General features: G+C 35.7%; 1 protein-coding gene across 3 annotated transcripts in view; it reads right to left on the bottom strand.

The window, feature by feature from the left end:
• Positions 1-23,824, bottom strand: part of RASA2 (RAS p21 protein activator 2) — a 122,682-nt gene that overhangs the window by 32,199 nt on the left and 66,659 nt on the right. For all 3 annotated transcript variants that reach the window (XM_032852370.1, XM_032852369.1, XM_032852371.1), the window contains exons 6-12: positions 17,523-17,606; positions 15,105-15,177; positions 11,729-11,805; positions 10,631-10,732; positions 2,408-2,564; positions 1,933-2,081; positions 64-178 (exon numbers count right to left, since the gene is read on the bottom strand). In XM_032852370.1, the coding sequence (XP_032708261.1) occupies positions 64-178; positions 1,933-2,081; positions 2,408-2,564; positions 10,631-10,732; positions 11,729-11,805; positions 15,105-15,177; positions 17,523-17,606 (757 nt within the window). The remainder of the gene's footprint in view (positions 1-63; positions 179-1,932; positions 2,082-2,407; positions 2,565-10,630; positions 10,733-11,728; positions 11,806-15,104; positions 15,178-17,522; positions 17,607-23,824) is intronic.

The raw sequence follows: 23,824 nt of genomic DNA, 5'->3' as shown, positions 1-23,824 counted from the left end.
GATGAAAGAGAGGCTGTATCATGAGGCCACAGAGACTTCAATTATCAGAGGTATAGCCCGTACCTCATCTAGAATAGGTTTTAATGTGACTTTCAGGTAGTGCCCTCCCACTATTTTCATCATCTCATCCAGACATCGGGTAGCCAAGGAATTTCCTCTAAAAATTGTGTTTGCATCTCTGAAATACAAACAGAAATAAGATGAAACCAAGAGCAGTAAACGGATGCTGTGAAATCCATAACATGAGATACATGACTTTGGCTATATATACAATTTTAGTAATTTTTACCATCCATTTATTTTTTTTTTTTTAAGATTTTATTTATTTATTTGACAGACAGATCACAAGTAGGCTGAGAGGCAGGCAGAGAGAGAGAGGGGAAAGCAGGCTCCCTGCTGAGCAGAGAGCCTGATGCGGGGCTCGATCCCAGGACCTTGGGATCATGATCTGAGCTGAAGGCAGAGGCTTTACCCACTGAGCCACCCAGGCACCCCTTTACCATCCATTTAAAAAGCCTGCTGCCAAGACGTAAGACAAAGAAGACATACAGATGGCCAACAGACACATGAAAAAATGCTCATCATCACTTGGCATCAGGGAAATACAAATCAAAACCACCACAACATACCACCCCACCCCAGTCAGAATGGCTAAAATTAACAACTCTAGAAACGACAGATGTCGGGGAGGATGCAGAGAAAGGGAAACCCTCTTACACTGTTGGTGGGAATGCAAGCTGGTACGGGCACTCTGGAAAACAGTATGGAGGTTCCTCAAAAAGTCGAAAATAGTGCTACCCTATGACCCAGCAATTACACTACTGGGTATTTATTCCAAAGACATAAAAGTAGTGAAAAGAAGGAGCACGTGCACCCCAATGTTTATAGCAGCAATGTCCACAATAGCCAAACTATGGGAAGACCTCAGATGTCCATCAAAGATGAATGTATAAAGAAGATGTGGCATGTGTATAAACACACACACATAAACACACATGGAAATACTACTCAGTTATCAAAAAGAATGAAATCTTGCCATTTGCAATGACATGAATGGAACCAGAGGGTTTTATGCTAAGCAAAATAAGAGAAAGACAATTACCATTATGATTGCACTCATTTGTAGAATTTAGTAAACAAAACAGAGGATAAGAGGGAAAGAGAGAGGAACAAAAAGGCAAAATCAGAGAGGAACAAACCATTAGAGACTCTTAATCATAGGAAACAAACTGAGGGTTGCTGGAAGGGAGGTAGTGGAGAGAATGGGGTAACTGGGTGATGGACATTAAACAGGGGACATGATGTAATGAGCACTGGTATTATGTAAGACTGATGAATCACTGACCTCTACCTCTGAAACCAATGATATATTGTATGTTAATTAAATAAATTTAAAGAAAAAAAAAACTTGCTGCCATTAGGCTTTTCAAACTTACCAAAACTATTTACCCCAAATAGTAAGTTTAAAAAAAAAAAAAAAAGCAAATGATATTAATGAACTACAAAAGTAGAATGTTTGTGTGTGTATGAAACAGTGCTATGACAGGACTGCAAAGCCAGGTGACTGTTTTTCATGGTATCACATATATGTATATAGGGGTGATAATGGGTAAGGAAAAAAACCCAACCCAACTTCTGACCTAGTACTTAATCTGTGACACGTGAATCATTACAAACAGTAGCAAAGATGAGTAACAGGAAATTTTGACACTGAATTAAAAAACCCTTCATCAACTGTTCATGTTGCTGTTGGTGGATACTGTTTGCTAACTTAAAGAACTGCCTTTTATCTCTTGCTAAGCAGTTCTTTTCAGAATCCTATTCAGTAGGAATAGGATTGGTCAACACAAAAGAAGTGAAATTACAAAAACAATTTGGCAGACTAAAATCCAATCTCAACACACATAATTAACATTTTAATATAACTCTTACTGTGTATCCTTCAAGTCTAATTCAGCCACTGCAGTGGCAAAAGGAACAAGTTTATCATGGTGCAGCAGCAGTCGTACAAGGGGCAAAACGGCATCATTTTTATCTCGACAAATTTCACCCAAAATGTAAGCAGCTGAGGCAGATATAGGCTAGAATACAGAAAGGCAAAAACAAGCACAAAATCAAGGAAATATGACTAAATGTTCAATCACTAGCCTGTATAAGTAATTCAAGCATATTTACTGACTATTACTGTTATATAGAACAATATTTAATTTTTTTAAATTTTTCTCAGAGATGAAAATTTCAAGCATGTTCTGGAATCACAGTACTGTGGTCCAGATAAATTTTACACACACACACACACAACCACCCCATTTTAATAAAACTTGATACTCTGAAATATTTTCTACATAATTTACAGAATTATTTTAGCCGTTTCATATTAAATCATACCCTTATGATTTTTAAGTACCTGAACATCTGGTGATTTTAGCAGCAACGTTTTCAAAGGACCATAGTACTCTGATGGAAGCACATAGTCTTCTGTATAACATATATTTAATCGAAGAGACCCCAGATCATCAGTTTTAGATGACTTATTTCCATTGTCTCTTGGCTGTAGCAAGTACCTAAAGTAAAAATACAACTGACTACATGAGATGATAATAAGCATCCAAGTTGGTGAAGTAAATAAACAGTTAAGCTGCAAAAAAAAAACCCAAAAACAAAACAAAACAAAACAACAACAAACCCCAAACCGAAAAAGTCAACTTAGTATTTAAGGTTAGGACACTTTATAAGTAGCCAACCATCAATCTTCAGAGGCTTAATATCAGTTATATATTGAACTAGAAAGCTATAAACAGACTTTTATCTGGGAAGCAAAAAGTAAAAATTAAAGTAAACTAAAAGTAAAAAAATAAGATCTCAAAGGGGCTGAATGAGTTTGATTAGCTTGTAGATTTAGAAGATAATAAAAGTAAAACATTTAAAATCCAATGTATAATAAAAAATAACATCTCACTAAATTTAAGAAATACATATTTATTTAGCTGCAATAGGTAAGAAATACCACAAGAAGGCATAAGTGATCTTGTTTTAAAGTAAATCTTATTATATATGTAAAAACATGAACTTACTTTTTAAAAAAGTTAGTGATTAAAGGTTTATAAATAGATTCTTATATTATTAAAGGAGAAACAATGTAACTATACTCAAAATATTTTTATTTGCAAAAATCAGATTTATATGAAATTTTTTTAGGTAAATAGAAGGCATAAAATATATGTACAAAGATAGTTTTAAAATTTTTCAAGAAAAATGTTTAAAATTAAGAGGAGTTTGTAGGACAAAAATCAGAAATGTTATTTTTAAAGAATTTTTATCATGAAAATTTAATAACACATACAAAAGTAAAGAAGACAGTACATCGTTTGAACCCCCATGCACCTATCACCTAGCTTTAGGAATCATCAACTCAAGGCTATTCTTGTTTAAGCCATACCTCTACTCACTCCTCCCATCCCATTCCTGCATTATTTTAAAGCAATTTCCAGGCATCTTATAATGTTACCTATAAATATTTCAATATATATAACTATAACTACATAATAACTTTTAAAAATCATCATTATCCAGTCCGTATTCAAACTCTCCCAAACTTTATCATGAATACTTTTCTACAATTTGTTTATATCCAAGGTCCATAGAATTTAACTGGTTGATCCTTAAGTTTCTTTAAACCTACAGATTTTCTCTATTCCCTAAGAAATCAGGTAGCTAGAATTGAATTTTCTACATCTGGGATTATGCTAAATCCACCTCTATTTCCATGACATCACTTAGCATGTTCTTTGTCCTCTCTGTACTTTCTGTATATTGGCAGTTAGATCTAGAGGCTTGGTTAGATTCAAATTTGATATGCTGGCAAGAACATTTCACTGATAGTGTTGTGTAGTACCACAAAGAGGCACTAATGTCTGTTTCCCCTTTTGTGATATTAGCAGTCACTGATAAGCACCACCTAGAATCATAACTTTCACAGGTTATAAAACAATAGATATTTTTTTTTTGAAGACTTTAGTTTTTTGTCAGGGAGAGGGAGCACATACAGGGTGAACAGGAGGCAGAAGGAGAAGCAGACTCTCTGCTGAGCAAGGAGCCCGATATGGGACCCTGGGATCATGACCTGAGCCACCGAGGCATCACAAAATGATAGTTTTAGAATTCTATCATTCCTCCTTTACTTACTACCTAGAATACTTTTTATAAAGTAGTGTCATTAGTGTTGATATTTACTTTTGGTATTTATCACCTATGGCCTCTCCATTACACTACTTTAAAAACAGAAGGCAGGGGGGATTTAATGGAATATTTATTAGCTTTGAGAAAGATATAATTAAAGACATAAAAGGGAACTAGATAATCAACCAAGCAAAATTTAAAAAGATGAGGGGATGACAATAATGGGAGAAGAAATTATATCACTATCTACGAAAGCAGAATCTCTATCTTGAAACACCAGCCTTCAAATTTTTTTTTTTAAGATTTTATTTATTTATTTGACAGACAGAGATCACAAGTAGGCAGAGAGAGAGAGGGAAGCAGGCTCCCTGCTGAGCAGAGAGCCTGGTGTGGGGCTTGATCCCAGGACCCTGAGATCATGACCTGAGCTGAAGGCAGAGGCTTAACCCACTGAGCCACCCAGGCACCCCCAGCCTTCAGAATTTCTATTCTCTGATTTGAGAAATAATGTTTTAAAGATTTGCCTGAGGAAATAACTGCATATAAGCCTACTAGCAAAGGTGACCCAGAAGTAACTTTAAGGGAAAAGTCTAGTTCGCTGATCACCAAACATCCAGAAAAGGACATTACTTTGGTCAAGTTCCACAATCTAGTAAATGTTTTGTAGACATGCAAATTCAGATACCTCGTTTTATCTAAAAGCAAACCTAACTGCAATGACTGAGCATAGGGACTGGTATCTTTAAAGCAGAAAGCCAATTTCTAAATTTATGAAAAAAAATACAACAGCCAAGCAGTTAAAATACCTGGACTTTTTTTGTGACCAACACATTTTATTATGCAAACAAATGTTCATTCACAAAAGTAGGGCGAAGAGTGGTTATATTAATAAAGAGTACCCTCAACTCAGCACCTCCCCAACACTTACCACTCAGCCTCAACAACTATCACTGGTTTGTGTGGCACTTCATCTATTTTCCTTGCTGCAACTAATACACCTTTTTCTTTTTAACCTGTTAATACAAGTCTTTCATCTGTTTGATTAATATATTTTTTTTACGTACTGGTAAGCTATTTGGAAAGCCATATTATCAGAGGGACTATAGTGAGATAGAGATACAACACAGAGACTGAGGTGGTCTTAATTCTCAGCTAAGATAACAGTTTTACGAAGGAAGCAGTCATGCTTCTAGAGCAGAATCTCCTTCCCTCTTGATTGTATTTAAATGGGTAGTACCTACCCACGTTTGCCTCTCTAGGATCCTTTCTTATTGTTCTAATATTCCTCTTCCATTTTAACTAGTGTTTTCCATATATGGGATATAAAAATAGAAATACTTGTATTATAGTTACAACTTGGTTCTGCCTCCCTAAGATGCACTAACCCATCTTAAATCTTAAACAGTGTCCCCATATTCTACTCAGATTTACAGATTTTGTTTTGGTTTGTTCTATAGGAATTTTACTCAGAAGGCAACTTTAATTCCCTTATCTCCAAATTACTGGAGGAAGGAGTATGCCTTGTCCTTCTGTTACTCTCACAAATTACAAATTACCAGCAAAATAGATCTATAATCCTAACATGGGATGTTCTGTGCAGAGGAATTAGGGCAATGCTACACCAGTTACTAATTATTATGTATCACTCCTTTAGAATGCCCAGGAACCTCGGAAGGCCTCACTCCTGCCTCGCTTTTTAAGCTTGTTTCCTTGGGTTTCTTTGGAAGGGTAAGAAATCCTTCTGGGCACAGGATCTCATCTGTGTCTACTTAAAAAAACATAAAATTTCAAAATACCCTCAACTTACAACCTCCCCCATGCTCCCCCAACTTTTAACAATATTTTATAAAGCAAGGGGCACTCAAATCTTTGATTTCAGCTTAAAACAGAGAATGTTTTTGAGGGTTTTTAAAAAACATTTTTAATTTATTTATTTAAGAACGAGAGCACGTGTGCACAAGTGGGCAGGATGGGCAAAGGGACAGGGAGAGAAAGAGAATCTTAAACAGACTTCATACTGAATACAGAATCCTACATGGGATCATCTCACAACCCTGAGATCATGACCTGAGCCAAAATCAGGAGCTGGACCCTTAACTGAGCCATCCAAGCACCCCGAACATTTTTGAGTTTTAAACATATAAAAAATATTTATGGGGCAGCTGGGTGGCTCATTTGGTCAAGTGCCTGCCTTCAGCTCAAATTAGGATCCCAGGCTCCTGGGAACTGGGATTGAGTCCCACATCAGGCTCCCTGGTCAGCAGGGAGTTTGCTTCTCCCTCTGTCCCTTTCCCCCACTTGTGCTCTCTCTGTCTCTCTCAAATAAGTAAACAAAATCTTTAAAAAATAAATGTACATTAAGGTAAATTTATTATAGTAATTGGTTAAGAACATAAACTTTGAAGTCAGAGTATTTGGTCCAAATCTCAGCTGTATGACCCTGGGCAAACCACTTAATCTCTCTGCGCTTATTTCCTTACCTTATTATTACTCTATATAAGGGGTAATAATAGTATCTGATTTAATCCTTACAACAACTCTAAGGAGGTTATATAAGTAAAGCACTTAGAAGAGTGCCAGGTACACAGTAAACACTATGCAGCTGTTATTTATGTAAGATTTATATATAACTGTTACCACTTAAATATAGAAATAACTATAGATAAATGTACTTATTAATGTAACTACATAAACATGATTTGTTATTTTATAATATTATTTTAAAAGACCGTTTAAACCCTGAAGGATCCCCTGTGGACAAAGTAATTTGAATTAGAGGTAAAGAGTAAACTCTCGAGATTTGTTAAATGAGGATACATGGCCATGTATATAAGGTCAAGGGATTTAAAAGAAAAAATCAAATCAAATATATTTTCTTCAGTTTTTGAGTAAAGCATTTTAGTTTGAAAGAATAAGAAAAAGGAAATAAAGAAATATTAACTGAAAGTGGAATTCAGTTGCTCTACATATATTTTTAAATTCACAATTGGAGAGGCATAAAAGTAAGCCTGATGCTCTCAAGATTCAGCTGTTGTAACAGCTCCTTAATAGGGAAAAAACAAATCTAGCATTTGAAAAATTTTAACCACAAGGTCTGTATAATTGAAGTAGGCAGGTAAAAACTACAATTATTTGTTCATAATGCTGAAAACAAGCATAATGAAGTAATGTTCGGAAGCTGTTAAGTAACTGTTCAGAGGCAGCTCTACTAACACTTGAATGCTGTTTCTGGTTCCATAAAAGTAAGCATTATCAATGGATTTTTACTTAAGATAGGAGATTAAAGATAGGTGGCAAAATTAGCAAACTACACAACCAACTCCTCTCAAGTAAAATATTAATCTATTTTTAAATATGCATGAAGTGCTTATGTTTAAAACCCCATTTGTTTCATCTACTATGTGAACCTACTTTTTTTTTTTAAAGATTTTATTTATTTGTGAGAGAGAGAGAGAGAGCGCGCGTGCGCGCGCGCACAAGCAGGGAGAGCAGCAGGGAGAGGGAGAAGTAGACTCTGTTGAGCAAGCAGCCTGATGTAGGACTCAATTCGAATCCCAGACCCTGGGATCATGACCTGAGCAGAAGGCAGATGCTTAATTGAGCCACCCAGGTGTCCCTCTATTGTCTTTTCTTAATGTCCACTTTTACATGTTGAATATTTGGGGGAAAATTGTGCCAATTTGTACAATCACACAAAGGTTTTGCGCACATTAAAATACTGACGGGAACTGGTGAAATAAGACAGAACTAGACTGCTTGTGAGATTCTCGAACATCGTAAACAATGGAACACTGGTATGACAAAAAGGATGCAGAAATTCTGTATGGAGGAATGGTGGAGGAATGGTGATGACAGTAGCAATCACTGTAATGATGAGAGCCATGAGCTATATCCATGGTCAATGCACTTGCAGCTTGTCTCATTGATGAGGATGAATGCATTTCATCCTCTAACAACTCTGGGAGGCAGGTACTATTTGTACTGCTCCCATTTTACAGCCAGAGAAAGGCAAAGCCAACGGGTAGAGTAACCTGTTCAAGGTCACACAGGTAGTTACAGCAAAGGTTAAGATTTGGTTCCAGACTCCACTCTTAACCACTATCAAGGTTCCACAAATATTTACTGAAGTTCTACTACACTGGTAAGTGAGAAAAGCAAGGTGCAGATCAGGATATAGTATGTGCCGATTTGTGTAAAGAAGGGAAAAGGATATATACATATTTGACTATATTCCATAAAATATTTCCAGAAAGTCAAAACAGTGAGTGCCTCAGAAGAGGGAAAATGACTAGCTGAGGGACTAGGACAAGACACAGATTTTTATCTTTTGAACTGTGAACCGTATGGGTATATTATCGATTAAGAAAATCATATAAAATTCTACTATCTATAAGGTTAAAGTTAAAATGAGTGACTATCAACATTAATAAGCTACTCCTAACATCTGACAGAAGTTTCATAATAAAGAACATATGTCATTGTTAAGGAACTGAAAAGCCAAGAAAGGAAAAGGGGAATGATTGGATCATGTTGTAATCTGAGAAAAAAATTAAATTGGAACCATTAAAACCCGTTTTCAGGAAAAGACTATAATAGACAAATACTAATTGAAATCACGTGAAAAAGGAAAGCAAATTGAAACTTTTCAAACAACAGGATTACATTACTGATAATTATTCTCTTTCCTACTACCAAGATTAGAAAGAATATGCCTTAAATTCTGAAGGTAAAGAAAGCTTTTCCTGTGCTTTCATGCAATTACCATCGATCCCACAAGGGGATGCTACAACTCTACAAATGATGAAGGAGCCCAAGAATTTAATTTCTGACTTGAAAGAAAATGGCATTCACATTTGTATACTCCATTCTACCTATGTTTCTATTCCATGTTGTATAAATTTTTCTTAAAGATTTATTTATTTGAGAAAGAGAGAGAGAGACAAAGATAGCAAGAGACAGCAAGGGAGAGCAAGCAAGCGAGAACAAGCAGGGTGAGGTGCAGAGGGAGAGAGAGGGCAGAGGGAGAAGAAGCTGGTTTCCTGCTGGTCTGGTACCTGGAATTTAGGGCTCGATCCCAGGACCCTGGGATCATGACCTGAAGCAAAGGCAGACACTTAATTGACTGAGCAAGGTGCCCAAGGGAGGCTCTTTTTTAAAGACAAATGAGATTGATGCCCACAGTAAGAAACCTCTAAACACTTAATTCTGGGGCGCCTGGGTGGTTCAGTGGGTTAGGCCTCTGCCTTTGGCTCAGGTCATGATCCCAGGGTCCTGGGATCGAGCCCCACATCGGGCTTTCTACTCAGCAGGGAGCCTGCTTCCCCCCCTCTCTGCCTGCCTCTCCGCCTACTTGTGATATCTGTCAAATAAATAAAATCTTTTTTAAAAAATAAAATAAACGATTCCAACAATTCCAACTCCTCTTCTAGGCACTGAAACTGAGTTCTAAATAGTGGGCCTTAGAGGCAAAGAGAAAGGCCTGTTTATTAATGCTCAGTGGAAACCCAAGTCTAGCATGAGGGCTGCTGGGCAACCTACTGGAAGGGGCAGGACAGACATACTTTTAAGTGCTCTTGGCAGAAAAAAATGATAGTTCTGCATCAATTCTGCTAAGGAAAATAACACCAGTTTAATGTATGAACAGTATGTTTTATCTACCATCAGTTCAATGTCACTGTTAAAGACATGAAGAGGTAAAATAATAAAGTAACTATTACTGAGCCACCAGAGCACCTCAAGAAAGTATTTACTGAATCAGCTCAACATCTGAACCCTAGACACACATTTATTTACTCAGGAGTGGGAGTGGGGGTAGAATCTCAAGCAGACTCCCAGCTGAGCATAGAGCCCAATGTGGGGCCTGATTTCACAACCCTGAGATCATGACCTCAGCTGAAATCATGAGGTGGATGGATGCTCAACCAACTGAGCCACCAAGGCGCCCTGACCCTAGACATTTAAAATAACATCAGGGCCATTCACAGTGCATTTCAGCGGGGTGTGGTAAAGGAAAAATAACTGGTTAGAGCCCATTAACAGTGGATTCCCTATCATAAATCCTGTTTTCAAACATGTACAGTTCCTATCACCATTAATAAGGCTTCTGGACTGCAGATGCTGATCTGTAACCAAGCATCTTCTCACACGGGCAACTCCTATGTAATGTTTTAAGTGATTTTCATTTTCTCCTTAGAGTTAAGATTTCATTTTTGAACAGAACAATATTCCTAGATAATTCAGTTCTCACATCTCAGTTCTAGAGGTCAAGTCATAAAACTATGAATGTACTTCTATTTCTGCAAAAATAAATTAATAACCAAATCAATTAAAGTTAATGACTTCTGGCTTATTCTATCTCAAATTTTAAAAATATGCATATAGTAAGCATTTCAACCATTTTATTAAAGGGGATGACCTACTGTGGAGTTCATTAGAATGTTTGTCTTCTTACCAGGCTTGATGAGAGGAATCATTTCTTAACACGTTCACAGGAACCTTAATCTCACCCAGGAAAATATCTTGGACCAGGTTTCCATTATTCCACAAGTCGATTCTGAAAATTTAAAAATAAAACTTTATTTTTTGCAAACAATGTTTAAGAGCACACACGCCAACAGGTAGCTTCAAATCACTTTGATTGCATTACAGCATTAATTTTACATGCTTAAAAGTAAGAGATGTTAGCGTTGTCATATACCTCACTAACTAAACTAAGAAAAGAAAATATTGCAGTAGCTTTTATTTTATAAGCACAGAGTATAACTATTTTAAATAGTCTAAAAGAAAGCACTTAAGTTTCTTAGTTTCAAAGTCTAGGCTTTATTTTAACCTGTAGCAGTAAGAACTGGGAGTTACCTTGTTGACTTTGAGAAAAGAAACCAACACAAGACTACAGTTTCTTTCTCAATTAGAGCCAGTTAATATGTAAAGATAGGTGATTTAAACAAAATACATTACCTGATCATTCCAAACATGTGACTAATACACCCTTTAGATGAACACACTGTTAACACCACACCTGTACATGCACTTACAGAACTTTTCCCTCCCAAACAGCAGAGATTTAAGACCTAAATAGCACAAACTTCAAACACATGCACCTGTTGAATTATCTTACAAGACTTCTTACCTCACTGAAATTTCTGTTAGACAGCAGATATGTTAAGAAGAATAAAAAAATTATTTCTAAATTGGCTAATATATAATTACTTTTCTATATATTCTTTGCATCCATTATGTTAGATTAAGAAATTTAAAGAGCAATTAAATTTGTGAAAATTAAAAATATAATAAAATCGGTGAAAATCAGGTCATCTTTGGTATTAAATAATTATACCTTGACTACTTCTGCAAAGAAAACAGATTTTGAAAAGATAGTATGAATTTAAATTAGATGCCTGTTTCTCTAAGTTTCATCAACCATCTTGCTAAAGAGAAGTCTATTAAGCTTGGTTCACCTATTTTCTTTTTACGGTTTTTCTATTTTAGATTTAGGATTTTCTTTTGGCACCAAAAAAAAAGCAGATCTTTAAAACTCTAAGACAAATACCTAATTTCTAGCTTTTCAATGTCCTCCTCTTCTACCTGGAACTGAGACTTTCTTGTGTAACTACTGGATCTGGTTACCTGTGAACAAAATATTTTAGTTTACAAAAAAATTTTAAATATTTTTTCCTACATGAACTTAAAAAACTATCATCGCTAAAATGTTCAATTGTGTTTATTATAAACAGAGGAAAACGCCTAGGTAATAGTTCCCCCAAAGCTAAAGATAAAAACGGCTATGGAAGTAGCAGGGAGGTAAGAATAAGGCAGTACAAAAACACCAAAGGCAATTTTGCCTCCATGCCCTTCCTTATCAACTAAATCTACAGCAACACTAGGTTCTCTGACTCATATGTAATCTCTTAGTGACTCAAAGAGTAAAAGCGTTCTATTTTGGCGAAGCTGCACATGCGAAGAACTGTTTGAAGACTTTCCTACATTTCTCAAGATATCAATTCTATCCTTACACTTCCTTCTCGCATTTTTACCAAAAATACCAAGGCAACCGGCAGGGACTTCCTCTGCTACCATCCACCTGAACGTGTTCATTCTCACATGGTCCTTCTACTTGATGAGTTTTCTCATTTATTCTGAACAAGAGATGAGATGATCCTCCTCTTCTCCAAGACTATTCCACCCATGCATGACATACAGTAAGCATGCAGTAAACATTTGATCTATTCCCAGGTTTCAGCACCAAAATAAAACAAAACAAAAACATTTCATCTATTTTAATTATAGCTTTTTACCAGCTTATTCACCTCACTAAAGTCTAAGAAAAATTCTATACTTAAATTATGGTCTTCCTATTTATCTCCTTCCTTTCACAGACAAATATCTCAAAACTGTAATCCATCTTTGCAGCCGCCACTTCCTCACACCCAGTCACTACAGTGACTCCTTATAATCTGGTTTCCTCACAGATCATCCTCCCCAAACTCATCTCTTAGTAACCAGGTCTGATGCTGAGTCCTTAGTTCTCATCTTCCTTGACCCCAGAACAAGTGAGTACAACCATACCTCCTTTCCCAGAAACACTGTTTTGAATTTACCCAGGCACTACCCAGGCAACCTCCTGTTCTCTGCTTCTTCCTGTGGGACCTCTTCTTCTTCAGAACCTATAAATACTGGTTTTCTCCACGGTCTTAACTTTTACGTTGCTCTAAGAGCTGCAAAGGGCTATACAGTTTACAAAGTGCTTTCACATCCATTATCTTCTTTGTTCATCAGAATGCTGTTTTGAAGCAGGCAGGGCTAGATTTATTATCCTCATCTTGAAAATGAGGAAGTTAAAGGACAGAAATTAAGAGACATGCTCAAAGCTGAGCTTCCTCACTTTTCTCCTATATTGTATGCCGCTATTCCCCTGGCTTCCTTGACTCTCTGGCAAGCAAATCTTAAGTGCTTATCTACAGCCATCACCCATCTTATGTTTGTCATGAACTCCCTACTGAGGGGTTTTCACGTCAGACCTCAAGTTCATTATGTCCCCAACCGAACCACTTCTGTTTTCCTTAACTTTTCCCTTATTCCAGATTTGAAACCATGAGGACACCTGACTTTTCCCTTTGTCTTTTCTTCTATAATCAATTTGTTATCCTCCCCTTTACAGCTTCTTTCTCATCTGTCACTTCCTCTCTTTTCCCACGTTACTCTCTTGGATCAGAAGCCCCTCCACCTTCCTTTTTAAAAACAAAAAAACAACAACAAAAAAACACCTACTAAACTATGAGTATCTTGATTTCTGTTCTTTCTCAGCGATTGGCCCACAGATCACGGTTAATTCTTCCTAAAACACTGCATTACTCTTACCACTTCCAGGCTCAAAAACATTCAACAGCTACTCTGTAAGCACGTCAGCCACAGGTAGTCAAGGCCTTTCATAGTTGGTCCTAGTCTAGCTTTTAAGCTTTGCTCCAATTATTCTCTTATAGAACCCTTCCAGTTAAATCACTATTTGCTATTCTTTGGATGTAACTTACTGCTTTTCTGTATCTTTGTCTATGCTCAAAATGTTCTTTCTCTCTAATACTCCTCCCTAACTTAACTCAGCTGAAAAACTCATCTGACCTTCCCTGTATCTACTGCATTTTGCTGCTGTGTGTATGCATGTATATGTGTGCTTTGTGTCTCTTGCTTTAGCTCGAGGACAGAGATTGAATCTTATCTTTATAATCTGTTCAACAAAGGGCTTTTTGAATAAATATTTTAAGGCTTCATATGTACACCTGAATACAGCAAGCAGGTCAGACCTTGCCTTTCAAAAGGCCATCTGCTTGCTCCAAGTTGCCCCATGTTTTCTGCAGGCTAGATTTAATAGCCACTGATAAATATATAACCACCGAAGTCCTTAGCTGGAAATGGAAAAGTCTCATACTGGTACTTTTTCTTTTGTCTTTCTCCCTTGCCTCCATCCTCACAATTCTTCCTACTTCAATTTTGGTATTTTCCTCAACCTGTATTTTTTTATATAGTAATTAGGCATGGCTAGATGTGCTCTCACTCCTCTCCACTTGGAATTATCAAGAAAAACACACATACAAAAGAGGAAAAAGCACACAATGGAACTTTTCCCCAAATCTTCCTACATGCTAACTAATCTCACTTGCGACATGTTCTATGGTTAGAACACAATCTTTTAGAAATCTGAGGTCTTTTTCTTCCCTGTAGTTTTCAAATAATATGAAAAAGGATTTCTTTAGCAAATGCTCCACAGTAAAGAACTCCAAAGCACTATATTTTGGGGCAACTTCAAGGTAGCTGAAGATCTCTATGAAAACAAGCATTTGTCTATAGAGGCAATTAGCTAAAAAGAACTTAATAATAAGGCTTTAATCTTATAGCACTTTATGGTCTCAACGCATTCTCACATTTGGGCTTCCTAAAAACTCTGCCAGGAAGGATAGCTAGTGTTTTCTCTTACAAAATTATCTTTTCACAAGATAAACTTAAACCTCACATTTAGTGATTTATTCCACATCAACTGGGACAAGAACTCCAACCAACTGATGTCATACTTACTTTACTAGTGATTTTCAAACAGTAGTACTCAGTATAAGAGTCCAGTGGCCACTGTGTGTCAGGTGGGGGGCTGGATAAGGTGGGAGGGTGTGTGAAGGAGGGTGTGGTAATAGGGATGACTAGAGAGTAGGTGTGGCCCTAGTCCTTCCTATCCCCAAATCCGTTGTAGTTCTGCCTTTATTTGTTTTATATACTGGTCCTCTACCACATTATATCATGGTTCTACTGTTCTTGGAATAGAAATGCTTAGTTGCATTAGCTGATTAAATGATTACTATGGCTATAGTTCAAAAAAAGAAGTAAACCAGCATTCGATATTAAATATTCAATGTCAACATTTATATAAAATAAAAAGTTACCTCAAAATAAAAGATTTCATTAAACTGCGGATTGCTTGTTTTCTTCTTTACTTTTGTCTTCTTTTGGTCATTCCTGTTCCAATGTGGTAGAGTTTTACCTTGTAGAACTTAATGGTACACAATTATAAAACATGCTATTTCCAACCAGGGAGCCTGACCTCCCTTTAGCTGTTAAGATGACTCAGGGAAAACTATAGTTTTAAATATTACTTGGGGGAAAAAATCTGACATGTCTCTAAAGACCCAAATCAAAGAAAATACAAGTTTGTATATGCGATATATGACAAGATTGTATTTTCTTTCTATGGCTACACTAGGCTGACCATCAAGCTTATTTTACATATATAAGCTTATTTTATATCAGAATGGCAAAAGGAAGACAGTGAGATTCAGAGTACCTTTATCTTTGCTGAAAAATACCTGAGGAACACAAAAAGCATTCTTAACTAAATTTATTTCTTGGGCTTACAATATGGCTTTTTAAAAAAACTTTTTCTTGTGAAATAATTAGAGAAGGTTGCAAAGAAATGTACACGGAAATCCCGCAGTCTTTCCCCACCCTCTCCCAATTTTAACATCTTATGTGATGATAGTACACTATCAATACCAATAATGACTCTTAAAACCAAATTCACATGCCAAATGGTTTCCACTTCTGTGTTACTAAATGATTACATTAAAGAATTTGTCTTTAGCTACAGATTATAAACAGAAACAAAAAAATAGCTCAATTAGGTTAAACATTTTTAACATCCAGAACTAATCCCTCTGATAACATGAATGTTAAAGGACTGAGTATCTGCTTTCAACTTTAGAAGCATCTATAGTGCTAACAGTGCAATACTGTTTGAGCACACAGTAAGTACTAGGCATGGCGCTAGGTACTTTATGTACATATATTAATACATTTTTAAAAAGTGACTTACTGGTGATTTCTAAAAAATAAAAATACTTCTATTGTACACCTGAAACTAATGTAACACTGTATGCTGACTATTCTGGAATTAAGAAAAATTAATAAAAATAAATAAATAAAAAGAATACCTAGAGAGCCTGAAGTTGGGGAAAAGGGGTATGTGTCTGTGTATGTATGTATGAGTTTGGTATAAAGCAAATATTTGCTCTTTGTTTCCTGATTTTAAACCTTCAAAGTTGTAGGCAAATTTCAGACTAGTCAGGCTCTGAAAGAAATCATAATGAAGTTATAAAATATAAAATACATAAATTGCTATAGGTTTTTCCATAAATCATTAGAAAGAAATTAAATCAATGATATGGTGCACTTTACCATGTTCTGGTACTTCAGCAGGCTGTCTACAGCTTGGAATTCTCTCTGTAGAGCACAGATGCCATGAGCAGAAAAGGCATTTTTAGTTCCTAGCAGTTTTCCAGATAAAAATATGGAAACTGCCTTGCGATTCTGAGCTAGCATTTCTTAAAACAGGATTTTACCCATATAAAATCTAAGACATTTGAAGGTAGGAAGGCCAATGATGAGTGAGGAAGGTCAAATTTATGTTTTAAAGAACATTTTAACTACTATAAAATTAACATTGCTCCCTACAGTCTAAGAGTCCAGCATATTTGAAATGGCATCCACTTTCTTTCTACAGGAACAGGACTTGGTTATTTCCAAATGTATAACAGAACTCACTAAAAATGTTTCTTTCAATGCGTTCATTAACTTTGTGTCATAAATAGCCATTTAGCATTTATTCTTAAAATCTTAATCTTGTAATTCTTAAGTCACATTTTAAAACATAAAAATCTAATAATAATTTGCTCTCCTACTCTGAATTCCTAACTCCAGGTTACAAATAGAAGCCAACCACTGATCATTTCAATGTAATGAAGCATCTACTGTCGAAGAAGGAAATCATTTAAGCCCACATACATACTAAGTCTTCAGATCCAGAGATGTTTACATTTCTGGATTAAAATCAGTGTACTTATGGAAAATAAAGGCATGCTTGAAATTATGTGTTTAGAGTTAAAAAAAAATCTAATAATAATTCAATAAACACTACCTACCAATGACATGGATGGAGTTAGAGAGTATTAGGCTAAGTGAAATAAGTCAGTCAGAGAAAGACAAATACCATATGATTTCACTCATATGTGGAATTTCAGAAACAAATGAGCATAGGAGAAAAAAAAAGAGGCAAATCAAGAAACACTGACTCTTAACTATAGAGAACAAATTAATGATTACCAGCAGAGAGGTGGGTGGGGGCATGGGAGAAATGGGGGGTGGGAGAAATAGGGGATGGGGATTAAGGAGTGCACATGTGATGAGCACTGGGTGTTGTAGGGAAATGTTGGATCACTTATTGTACACCTGAAACTAATATTATAGTGTATGTTAACTAACTGGAATTTAAATAAAAACTTAAAAAACAAAACAAAACAAAACATTACCTAGAAGGGCCCACTAGAGAAACTGTTGCATAAGGGTCACAGCTTTGTCCATTTATGAGAGGCAACCCATGGCATGCCATGACGCTAAGAAAGAAAAAAAGAAAATTAACATATATTCAAGTTAAACAATATAAAGCATTATTTTAAAATATAAATTAATATAATCAAAGGGTTAAAATTGTTTTCCACAAGTGTGCAGATGTATGCCTATATACCACACCTACCCCAAATACATCTATCTATATTGTGCACTTTTATCTACTTATGCTGTATTTCTGAAATATGACTTAAACTAGACTGCCACGATCAGTACTGGCTCTACCAAATAATATGTAGCACACATTCCCCCAGTAAATATCCAGCAAGGTACATTCTGTGGTTTGATAATATATTAAAACTGTTGTGGCTTCTAAACAGGAAAAGAATGTGGTGTGAACCTTAAAGGAGAAACTACAAACCAAGCTAGATCTATGGCATCACATCCTCTGCTAAAGCATGAATGAGAAGGAAACGACTGTGGTTTCCACTTAAAATCTGATTCATAAATAGAGGGCAAGCCTCCCACAATTCTGTAGCCTCTTATTTTGAGTCTCAGTAACAGCTCCTGTATCATTCTACAAGAAATGTTTCAGAACTTAAAAACCAAGGTCTTCTAATCAGCTCTATGGGTAAAGTCCCTGCTATTTACAGAGGACATAGAATTTAACTTAATGGTCTGCTCCTCACATTTTCTCACTCAATATTGAGTTCACATATTTAGTTTAACATGTAAGGGTCTGCCTTTCCTAATGTCTAAGAGAAACTCATGAGAGTTACTGAAGAGTATTCTTTGTGGAAATACGTGGGCTATTGAGCAACATCCTTATTTCTCTCCACAACCCACAGATCATATATGTGGGTGAAGTGCATATGCTGTGCTGCCAAGCAAAGAAAGAAATGATAACATGACTCATTTCTATTAAACTGCATATCAAAAATCAAATTTAAAAAATTTCTGAAACTAACCAAAGAAAGCACAGGCCAAGATAATAATTTTGGTTATTAAAATGTTAGGCTCAGGTACAGTAAAATTTTCCAACTACATACTGTTTGAAATTTATAATCCTCAGGCTATATCTCAAAATGATACTTGGTTTTTTACACAGCATTTGTAGTTTATAATGCATTTTCACAAAATGTACCTAACTCCCACAACTGCCTTTGAGAAAAAACACCTTAAAGAAGAAAGTAAGGACCAAAAAGATTATGTAACACAGGAACAAAAAAAGGCTAAACGTAATACAACTAGTACAAAGTGGGCCAAGACCCAACTTCTACTTTTTTTTTTTAATTTTTATAAATTTTTTTTTAAGATTTTATTTATTTATCTGACAGAGAGAGATCACAAGTAGACGGAAAGGCAGGCAGAGAGAGAGAGAGAGAGAGAGAGAGAAGCAGACTCCCTGCCGAGCAGAGAGCCCGATGCGGGACTCGATCCCAGGACCCTGAGATCATGACCTGAGCCGAAGGCAGCGGCTTAACCCACTGAGCCACCCAGGCGCCCCAACTTCTACTTTCTTAACTGTTTCTGATGTCCAATGTCTTTCCACATTCCCTATTGCACCTGAATTTATTGTATTACTCTCCTTGTAATACCAAATTTATCTCCTATATATACTAATTAAGAAATCTTAATTACAGAAAGCCACTATAATTTTTTTTTAAGATTTTATTCACTTATTAGAGAACAGTATGAAAAATTATGTGCTGGACAACCTAGAATAGACAAATTCTTAGAAATATACAAGTTTCCAAAACTGAATTAGGAAAAAATGGAAAATGTGAACAGATAATTACCAGCAATGAAATCGAATCAGTAATCAAAAACTTCCCAACAAATAAAAAGTCCAGGACCAGATGGTGTCACTGGTGAATTCTATCAAACATTTAAAGATGAGTTAATATCTATACTTTTCAAACTATTCCAAAAAATACAAGAGACAGGAAGGCTTCTAAATTCATTCTATGAGGCCAGCATTACCCTGATACCAACACCAGATAAAGACACTACAAAAAAAGGGAACTACAAGCTAAAATTTCTGATGAAAGTGGATGCAGAAATACTCAACAAAAAATTAGCAAATCAAATCCAATCATATATTTTAAAAAATCATTCATTGTGATTGAGTGGGATTTATTCCCAGAATGCAAGGGTGGTTCAATATTCACAAATCAATCTATGCGATATATCACATCAACAAGAGAAAGGATGAAAACTACATGGTCATTTCAACAGATACAGAAAAAGCACTGGACAAAGTAGGACATCCATTCATGATAAAAACCTCATTAAAATAAGTTTAGAGGGAACATACCTCAACATAATGAATGCCTTCTAGAAAAACCCACAGCTAACAACATCCTTAATGGGAAAAAAACAAAGAGTTTTCCTTGTAAGATTAGAAATAAAACAAGAATGTCCAGTCTCATCACTTTTATTCAACATAGTACTGGAAGCCCTAGCCACAGCAATCAGAAAACAAAAAGAAATAAAAGACATCCAAATGGTAAGGAAGAAGTAAAACTTTCACTATTTGCAGATGACACACTACTGTATATAGAAAACCCTAAAAACTCCACCAAAAAACTAGAACTCCTAAATGATTTCAGTAAGGTTTCACAATACAAAATCAATATACAGAAATTCATTGCATTTCTATACATTAATAATTAAATAGAATAGAGAAATTAAGAAAAAATGCCATTTATAATTGTGCCAAAAATAATAAAATACCTAGTAATAAACATAGCCAAAGAGGTGGAAGATCTGTACTCTGTTAAGTATAATACACTGATGAAAGAAAGTGAAGATGACAAAAACACATGGAAAGGTATTTCATGCTCATGGATTGGGAGAACATATATTGCTAAAATCCATATTACCCAAAGCAATGTACACATTTAATGCAATCCCTTTCAAAACAACAACAGCCTTGTTAACAGAACCAGAATAAACAATCCTAAAATTTGTATGGAACCACAAAAGACTCAATAGCCAAAACAATCTTTCTTTAAAAATCCACACATCATGTATTATTTGCCCCAGGGGTACAGGTCTGTGAATCATCAGGCTTACACATTACACTTTTTTTTAAAATAAAGATTTTATTTATTTGACAGAGAGAAAGATCACAAGTAGGCAGAGAGGCAGCAGAAAGAGAGGGGGAAGCAGGCATCCTGCTGAGCTCACCACCCGATGAGGGGCTCGATCCCAGGACCCTGAGATCATGATCTGAGTGAACGGCAGAGGCTTAACCCACTGAGCCACCCAGGCGCCCCTAGCCAAATCAATCCTGAAAACAAAGTACTGAAGTATTGCAATCCCAGATTTCAAGATACACTACGTATCGATAGTAATCAAAACAGTAGGGTACTGGCACAAAAAAAGTCATACAGATTAATGGAACAGAACAGAGAGCCCAGAAATAAACCCATGATTATATGATTAATCTTTGACAAAGGAAGCAAGTTTATGAAATGGGGAAGACAGTCTCTTCAACAAATAGTGTTGAGAAAACTGGACAGATACACGCCAAAGAATGAAACTGGACCGCTTTTTCTTATACCATTAAAAAAAAATATCAAAATGGATTAAGAATCTAAATGTGACACCTGAGGCCATAAAAATTCTAGAAGAGAGCATAGGCAGTAATTTCTCTGACACTGGCTGCAGCAACATTTTTCTAGATAAGTCTCCTCAGGTAAGGGAAACAAAAGCAAAAGTAAAATATTAGGACTGTATCAAAATAAAAAGCACAGTGAAGGAAGGAACCAACAAAATTAAAAGACAACCTACTGAACAGGAGAAGGTATTTGTAAATTATATGTCCAATAAAGGATTAGTATCCAAAATACATAAAGAATTTACACAACTCAACACCCAAAAAACAAGTAATCGAACCTAAAAATGGGCAGAACACGCACAGACATTTCTCCAAAGAAGACATGCAGACGGCCAACAGACACATGAGAAGATGCTTAAAATTACTCATCATCAAGGAAATACAAATGAATACCACACTGAGATACCACCTCACATTAGTCAGAATGGCTAGTATAAAAAACACAAAAAACAAGAAGCACTAGCAAGGATGTGGAGAAAAAGGAACCCTCCTGTACTGTTAGTGAGAATGCAAACTGGTATAGCCACCAGGAAAAATAGGATGGAGCTTCCTCAAAAAAACAAAAATAGAATTACCATGTGATTCAGTAATTCTACTACTGGACATTTACCCAAAGAATAAGAAAATACTAATTTGAAAAGATATATGCACTCCTTATGTTAACTGCAGTTTTAAGATTCTATTTATTTATTTGACAGAGAGAGAGAGAGAGAACACAAGCAGGGGGAGTGGGAGAAGGAGAAGCAAGCTTCCTGCTGAGCAAGGAGCCCGTTGCAGGGCTCGATCCCAGAACCCTGGTATCATGACCTGAGCCAAAGTCAGATGCTTAACAACTAAGCTACCCAGGCACCCCTGTTTACCGCAGTATTATTTACAATAACCAAATTATGGAAGCAACCCATGTGTCCATTAATAGATGGATGGATAAAGAGGTAGTATGTACATACAGAATATTACTAATCCATAAAAAAGTATGAAATCTTGCCATTTGCAACAACATGGATGGATCCATTTAGAGGATATTACACTAAGTAAAAAGTCAGTGAAAGACAAATACCATATGATTTCACTCACGTTAGGAATTTTAAAAACAAATCAAACAAAGAATAAAAAATACCAGACTCTTAACTAGACAACAAACTGATGGTTACCAGAGGGGAGGTGGGTGGGGGGATGGGTGAAACAGGTAAAGGGGATTAAGAGTACACTTATCATGATAGGCAATGAACAATGTACAGAATTGATGAATCACTGTGTTGTATACCTGAAACCAATATAACACTGTGTTAATTATGCAAGAATTTAAAAATAAGATTTTAAAATCTATACTCCTATGTTCATGTATTCATGTTCATAAATTATGTATCTCTATAGAGATACAGAAAACATTAAAAGTTGGAACTTCTGGAGATGAAAAACACATCTGACATGAAAAAACACATTGAATGAGATTAACAAAAGATTTGATATGGCAGAAGAAAAGATAAACATAAAGACAGAGCAATAAACATGTATGTAAATGGCTAAACATACCAATTAAAAAGCAGAGGTTCTGGTTAAAAGAATGGAAAAATACATACTAATACCAATCAAAAGAAAGCTGATTCTATGCATAACAACCCAAATGCTCATCCATAAGGTCTGGTTGAATAACTCAGAGTAAATCTAAATGGTGGAATTCTATGTTAATTGTGAAAAAGAGTAAGGTAAATCTCTATTCTCTAATTACTCTGATATGGAGGGTAGATGGCTGGGAATGAATGTGATACCTCTCCAAACATACTTCAACTGAGTTCTGACTGTGGAAACATAAGAAACTTGTATATTTCAAAAGTCAAATTAAATTTAAGCAATCCTTAAAAATAATAAACAATTCTGAGAAACCAATAAAAGAAGTACTTCAAGAGACAAGAGCATACTATTTGACTTTGCATCCTTAGAACAAATACAGTAATAAGACCTTTTAAACTTCATTCAGTAACCTCCCTGCCAGTGGTAATACTGGCATTATTATTTCAAATCTATATGCTATATTTTATAAGATAATGATAATAATTATGTTAATGTTGTCAGGGATTAAGATTTCCAATATAAGAGGAAAGAGATACAGTATAGAGTCAAAGTTAGACTAAAAATCTTGTAATATTAAATTTAAATTAGAAACATGGAAGAAGGAAGGAAGAAAGGAGATAAACAGAAAAGTAGTCAAAAGGAAGAAAGAAAAAGAAAGCAAGCCAGCCAGCCTGCCAGCCAGAGAGGCTATATTAATATCAAACAAAGTAGATTTCACAACAAAGAATATTTCCAGGGACAAAGAGGGTCATTTTATAATACTGGAGAATTCAATTTATTAAGAAGTTATAACAATCCTAAATGTTAAGCTCATAACATTAGAGCTACAAAACAAATGAAGCAAAACTGATAGAACTCAAAAAGAAACAGACAAATTCACAAATAGAGATAGCAACACTCCTCTCAATAACTGATAAAGCAAGAATGAAAGTTAAATAAGACTGTCAACCTACCTGATATAATTAACATTTATTAAAAATACTCTAGCTAGGGACACCTGGGCGGTTCAGTTGGTTAAGTGTCTACCTTTGGCTCAGGTCATGATCCCTGGGTCCTGGGATGGAGCCC

This window comes from Lontra canadensis, unplaced genomic scaffold (genome assembly GCF_010015895.1).
Source record: "Lontra canadensis isolate GAN:19392208 unplaced genomic scaffold, GSC_riverotter_1.0 scaffold6, whole genome shotgun sequence".
In the NCBI taxonomy this organism is placed as follows: Eukaryota; Metazoa; Chordata; class Mammalia; order Carnivora; family Mustelidae; genus Lontra; species Lontra canadensis.
Note: the sequence above shows the minus strand (reverse complement) of the source record. Positions and strands in the feature narration are given on the sequence as shown.